This window comes from Chaetomium globosum, genomic scaffold (assembly GCF_000143365.1).
Source record: "Chaetomium globosum CBS 148.51 scaffold_8 genomic scaffold, whole genome shotgun sequence".
Taxonomy (NCBI): Eukaryota; Fungi; Ascomycota; class Sordariomycetes; order Sordariales; family Chaetomiaceae; genus Chaetomium; species Chaetomium globosum.
This window is the reverse complement of record NT_165983.1, coordinates 583,900-590,255: the sequence shown is the minus strand read 5'-3', so window position 1 is coordinate 590,255 and position 6,356 is coordinate 583,900. Positions and strand designations below refer to the sequence as shown.

At 54.9% G+C, this 6,356-nt stretch overlaps 2 protein-coding genes across 2 annotated transcripts in view; both read left to right on the top strand.

Moving 5' to 3' along the window:
* Nucleotides 1-3,355, top strand: part of CHGG_10907 (uncharacterized protein) — a gene marked incomplete at both ends in the record, with an annotated part of 4,957 nt that extends 1,602 nt beyond the window's left edge. The window contains 5 exons of the mRNA XM_001226173.1: nt 224-266; nt 325-1,072; nt 1,228-1,834; nt 1,924-2,516; nt 2,795-3,355. Of these exons, the coding sequence (XP_001226174.1) occupies nt 224-266; nt 325-1,072; nt 1,228-1,834; nt 1,924-2,516; nt 2,795-3,355 (2,552 nt within the window). The remainder of the gene's footprint in view (nt 1-223; nt 267-324; nt 1,073-1,227; nt 1,835-1,923; nt 2,517-2,794) is intronic.
* An 850-nt stretch (nt 3,356-4,205) lies between these two features.
* Nucleotides 4,206-5,611, top strand: CHGG_10906 (uncharacterized protein; the record flags this gene model as incomplete). The annotated part of the gene is made up of 6 exons (XM_001226172.1): nt 4,206-4,354; nt 4,410-4,647; nt 4,803-5,114; nt 5,179-5,368; nt 5,426-5,452; nt 5,508-5,611. 6 exons carry the CDS (start codon nt 4,206-4,208, stop codon nt 5,609-5,611), a joined length of 1,020 nt encoding a protein of 339 aa, XP_001226173.1.
* Between the last annotated feature and the right edge of the window lie 745 nt (nt 5,612-6,356).

Below are 6,356 nucleotides of genomic sequence, written 5' to 3'. Positions count from 1 at the left end.
TGTATGTGGAGGGTGGTAGTGACGAAGCACTGGAAGATGCAATGAGGGAAATTGACCGATTGATTAAGAGGTTTCGAAACGGAACAGGGACGAGAACGGATATCATCCTGGCGGGCGATTTCAACCGCCACGACCAGCTTTGGGGAGGGGACGATGTCTCACCACGGAGACAGGATTGGGGAGATCGCATCATCAACCTCATGGACGAACACTCCCTCTGCAGCTTCCTCCCCAGAGTCACGAAGACGTGTCAGTCAGGCGACATTGTGAGCACAATCGACCTGGTACATGGCTCTTTTTTTTCTCGCATACCAACTACTCCAGATGCGCGATTCACCCCTGCGACCATGGCTCAGACCACAGAGCAATCGAGACAGCTTTTGACACCTCGGTGGAGGACCGTCCCAGTGAGACGAGGTTCCTCTTCAAGAACGCGCCCTGGGCGGAAATTAGGACTAGGGTGGCAGCAAACCTCGAACGCATCCCCTGGGACGGCAATGTCCAGCAGCAGACGGACAGGCTCATGGCAGCGGTAACCGAGGCGGTCTACGGCCTGACACCTAAAGCCAAACCCTCATCATACGCCAAGCGGTGGTGGACAACGGACCTGACACGGCTTCGCCAGACATACACGTTTTGGAGAAACCAGGCGAGATCTCGACGTAGGATTGGGCAAACAGCACCAGAGCTCGAACAACGAGCCAGGATGGCAGCCAAAGAGTACCACGACGCCATCCGCAGACAGAAGAGTTCGCATTGGAACGACTTCCTGGCCGATGACGCTAACATCTGGCAAGCAACGAAGTACCTGCAAACCGGCAGCGGCACGATGGGCGATAAGATACCCCCGCTCGTCCGACCCGATGGCTCCATCACGGAGGGTAAAGCAGAACAAGCGCAGGAGTTACTCACCGCCTTCTTCCCACCTTTGCCAGCGAGAATCGAAGACGAGGGCCAACGACCTCAACGGGCGCCGGTACACATGCCAGACCTAACAATGGAGGAGATAGAACAAAAGGTCCTGTCCGCTAAGCCATGGAAGGCGCCCGGGGAAGACGGTCTACCGGCAATGGTATGGAGACAGCTCTGGCCCAGTGGTCAAAGACAGGGTGCTCCAATTTTATTCCGGACGTCGCTTCGAGACCGGCGACATCCCCCAGCCAGTGGAGGAATGCCAAGGATCATCCCAATTTGAAGAAGCCAAGGGGAAGAGCGAATACACTCTAGCCAAGTTCCCTGGAGACCCATCTCGCTGCTCTTCCACGCTGGGGTAAGATACTGGGAGGCAGTCATTTGCGGAAGCGTTTATCTCCATGCTGGTGGAGACCTGCGGCCCTTCTACCCGCCAACCACTTCGGAGCCAGGAAGAGACGCTCGACCGAACAGGCTCTCCTTCTGCTTCAGGAACACATCTACAAAGCATGGAGAGCTAGGAAGGTGCTCAGTTTGATCAGCTTCGATGTCAAGGGCGCATACAATGGGGTCTTCAAAGACAGGCTTCTCCAGAGGCTCAAGGCAAGAGGGATACCTGAACCCCTGGTCAAGTGGATCGACGCCTTCTGCTCCAAGCGCACAGCGACCATTGCCGTAAACGGGTTCACATCTGGACGGCAAGAGCTGCCCCAAGCGGGTCTTCCGCAAGGATCGCCGCTGTCTCCAGTGTTGTTCCTCTTCTTCAACGCCGACCTAGTGCAGCACAAGATCGACGCGAACGGAGGCGCAATTGCCTTCGTGGACGACTACACTGCCTGGGTAACGGGCCCGTCAGCGGAGTCGAACCGCACTGGAATCCAAGCTATCATCGACAAAGCCCTTGACTGGGAGAAACGGAGCGGTGCGCAGTTTGAAGGCGAAAAGACAGCCATCATACACATTCACGAGGAACATGGAGCGATTTTCAGAACAACCGTTCTTCGGTCAAAGGCGAAGTGGTCAAACCGAAGGAAAGTGCGAAAATCCTAGGTGTCGTGATGGATCGCGAACTCCGCTACAAGCAGCACATTGCTAGGACGGCAGCCAAGGGCCTCGCAGCCGCTATGGCCCTGAAGAGGCTAAAGATGCTTTCCCCGCGGACAGCGGGACAGCTATTTGTTGCGACAGTAGCCCCGGTCATGGACTACGCTGCCAATGTCTGGATGCATGCGTGCGGGGAAAAAGCACTGAGCTGGCTGAACAGGGCGCAGAAGATCGGGGCCCTGGCCATCACGGGAGCCTTTCGAACCGCGGCAACAGCCGTGGTGGAAGCTGAAGCGAGCATCTACCCCGTACGAGAACGACACGCCCAGGCGGCAGCCAGTCTGTGGATCAACATCCACACGCTGCCCGGAACGCATCCCCTTGCCATGAAGAAAGTCCGGAACACCGTACGATTCGTATCTCCGCTGCAGAAAATTGCCCGTGTGGCCGAAGGAGTACGAGTTGACCGGATGGAGACAATCCAGGAATACGCCGTCCCGCCCTGGGCACCTCGCCTACGACCGACGCTCGAAGCCGATCGAGGGAAGGTGGCCGAGATGGTCAACAAAATTTCGGGAATCGTGATCGCAACCAGCTCATCCGTAAAGAAGGGCATTGTTGGCATGGGCGGCCTTGCACGGGATGCTCTCTTCAACAGGACTAGCGAGACTGTGACAAACTATGCTGTTGTTCTTGGGACAAGGGAAGAGCAGAACCCATATACAGCAGAGCTAGCAGCCCATCGCAATGGCCCTGGAGAAGTTACCGGGCTAGCATCTGCCACAGGCACATCACCGTGATCACTAGGAACCAGTCAGCGCTGGCAGCAGTTGGACAGCCGCGGCAGCAATCCGGCCAAAGCATCATACGGCAAATCTACGACTTGGCCAGGCTGCACCGACAAAGAGGGAACTCGGTCAACTTCCTGTGGATACCAGCGGAGATTGACTTCGCGCTGGGGTCAGATGCCAAGGCAGCAGCCCAGAGAGCGTCGAAGCAAGGACGCACACCCGACTCCCAAATACCCCAGGCCAAGTCTACCGCGATGAGGCTGGCAATGGAAAGACAACGGGCGACAAGAGTTCTACCTGTAAGCGTGGGCAAGTTCTCAAAGGCCATGGACGCAGCACTACCAGGCAAGCACACGCGCCATCTCTATGACAAGCTGAAGCGAAGGGAGGCCTGCGTATTGGCGCAGCTCCGAACCGGAATGGCGAGACTGAACGGTTTTTTGAGCAGGATTGGGGCGGTCGAGTCAGACCTTTGTGCCTGTGGACAAGCGAGGGAATCAGTGGAACACTTTCTTTTCCGATGCGTGAGATGGACAGCTCTGAGGGAAGACATGCTGCAATGCACAGTGGCAAGACGAGGAAGCCTGCTCGTTCTAATCATGGGTTAGGGAAAGCGCCATCAGATATAAGGAATTGGTCACCAGATATGAAGGCAGTCCGGGCGACGATCAAATACGCAATGGCAACAGGAAGGCTGGAGTTGAATGAGGAGGAGAGTCTAGACCAGTCACAGTAGAAGAAGCCGACACTCAACACCACGAGCCTCAACCACGAGCCTTAACCAGCAGGTCCCGCTTTAGCTGCTGAAGATAGGACGCTGAACACTTGGAGAAAGTAGCCTCCAAGCTGATCTGCTAACAACAACCAAGGCAAGAGGTAAATGGTGCAGCGAGAAAGAGGGAAGAAGTAGGGGGCTTGTACGAGTTAAAGGCAAACCGATTTGATCCGGATGTAGTTAGCGTGCTAAGGCCCTATAGGCCCAGTGCCTCCGGGCGAAATAAATTCCATCCATCCATCCAATCCGAGCTGTCGTCCATGTCTGAGTCATTAGTTACGCCACACCGGCTGTGGCTGGAAGGCAATTGAGGCTGAAGAACCGAGTTGCAGCTGTTGGGTAGCAGTCTAGCCGCACAATTGAGAGAGCGAAAGATTAAGTACCATAGGCTCGGGGCTGTCCAGCTGTGTCTCTACAACCTAATATTACAGTAGAGACAGCTCTCTTTGCAGGACAACACCGAGAAATCTGGCGAAGTGCTGCCGCGAAGGGAGGTCCACAGGAATTTTGAGCAGATGAGGTCACGTGGCTAAGGGCCCAGTTACTCGCTTCAGCTCGCTCTGAATTGGGTAGAGGTTGGGTCGCAAAGCGGGGATCTGGGTACTTGAATCCTTGCGCTCAACCCCACAGAGCAGTGGACCACGATCTAGCGGACCGAGACACACGTTTCCATTTACGGCGGAATGCGACAACTCTTCCGCTGGTGGCAGAAAGCCGGGCCGGTAGCTGAGCACAACCCACCGGAAGGATCGGTTGAGACGGCTCCACCCTCGGCCGAGACCTTCCCGGCAGGCATCAAACTGCTTCATAATTCGGCACACGCTACCGTTGAGTACGTACACTTCCGCTCCAAATTACAGTAGCACCCACTGATGACCGCTATCTAGCATCGTTTTCGTCCACGGCCTAACCGGCGACCGCGAGAAGACATGGACCGCTAGCGGCGCGTTCGAGCCGTGGCCTAAGGCTCTCCTTCCGTCCGAGCTCCCGACCGCGCGCGTCCTTACCTTCGGATACGATGCATACGTGGCGGACTGGCAGAGCATGGTGTCGCAGAGTCGAATTGGCGACCACGCGTGGAACCTTCTAAGGTCTCTCGCGTCGTATCGAGAGAAGGACGATACAGTAGGTACGGGCGGCTATGTGGATTGGCTACAACGCTAACACGAGTAGAATGAACGGCCGATTATATTTGTCTGCCACAGCTTGGGGGGTCTAGTCTGCGAAGATGTATGTCTTCTCTAGAGCCAGGCTAAAGCGATAACTAATTCTCTCGATAGGCATTGTTCAGATCGAGACAGCGGATAGAACCACACCTCAATAACATCCTCCGGTTTACGTGCGGCATCGCCTTTCTCGGGACACCACACCACGGATCGGGGCTGGCACAGTGGGCCGAGCGGCTATCGCGATGTATCGGGATCATCAAGCAGACAAATACACAAATTGTTGAGGTGCTCAAGCGCGACTCGGAGGTACTTGCACGGATCCAAGACGGTTTTCATACCATGGTCCAAGCGCGCGTCAAGGAGGGACAACCGATCGAAATCAGCTGCTTCTTCGAGCAGCTGCCTCTGCCGGGCATCGGCCAGGTGAGTGGATGGCATGACTATATGGCGAGCATTTCGTTGACAGGGACGGCAGGTGGTACCGCAGGATTCGGCGATTCTGCCTGGGTACATTCCGATCGGGATCCGCAATAACCATATGGACATGACCAAATTCGCCAGTGTGAACGACCCGGGATTTCAGGATGTTTGCGGGGAGCTTCGTCGGTGGATTAAGGAGATAGATGTGGCTGAAAGACGTCACGAGAATTCACCCGATGCAGTGCAATATGTTAGCGGTATGGTTATCGTGAGAGTCAAGTGTCTCTTCGGTCAGTTGAACTAATCGTCACCAGGGACGCCGATACTTGATCTCAGAGGAGGTAAGATATCCAACTAAGCACCTTCGGTAAGGGACATTGACCAGGACTTTCCTAGATTCACCCAACGCTGCTGATCCCATTGTGAGGAGCCACGGAAGTGGACGGACACAGAACTTCGAAAGGAAAGGGCCCCGCGCCTTCAACGCAATCACGGTCTAGAACAGGATCACGAGATTTTTAGCGATATGAACGAGGACGGGTGCTGGAGGTGCGGATGTAGGTCACACTGGTTGCACGAATGCTCCACATCCCAGAAGCATGTTGACAAAGTTCGGGATCTTCGGCGGGATTCTGACTGTTGTGTGCTGTGCGGATCAGCATCGCACTGGGCACCTGAGTGCCCTGTGAGAAATACTGTCCTGGACACCGACGAGATGTGTCGTCGCTAGTGGTAGACAGAAGAATACACACTAGGATTTTAGATGTGAGACCGGATGGACATGAACATTCAATAACGGGCTGAGCCCCGCAACAATCAACGCTTGGCCCGTTACAATAACACTACGGTTTACTCGGGAGGGTGCTCAATGGAAATGCCAGAGTGACAAATGTGATTCTCAGCGCTCGCCGCTCGAGAACCCACAATCTTAACACACATCATCAAGAACGTCCTGAAATCTCTCTCAAAGATGTCGGTATTGTTGTGCCGTTGTTGTCTAATGTTTGTCTTGATCTCTGCAAAAAGCTCCTCGATCAGATTCATGTCCGGCGAGTAGGGTGCGAGCTTCAGCAGCCTCACTCAAGCCTCGGCACACGTCTGCTCCAGTCTCTCCGAACGATGGATGGAGGCATTGTCCATTACAAGAACGGAATTACGGCCCCGGCCACTTGCTGTAGTGTTGCAGCAGCAGCTCGATAAAATCCTCAAATATGACTGTGTCAAGTGAGATCAGAATAAGTATTG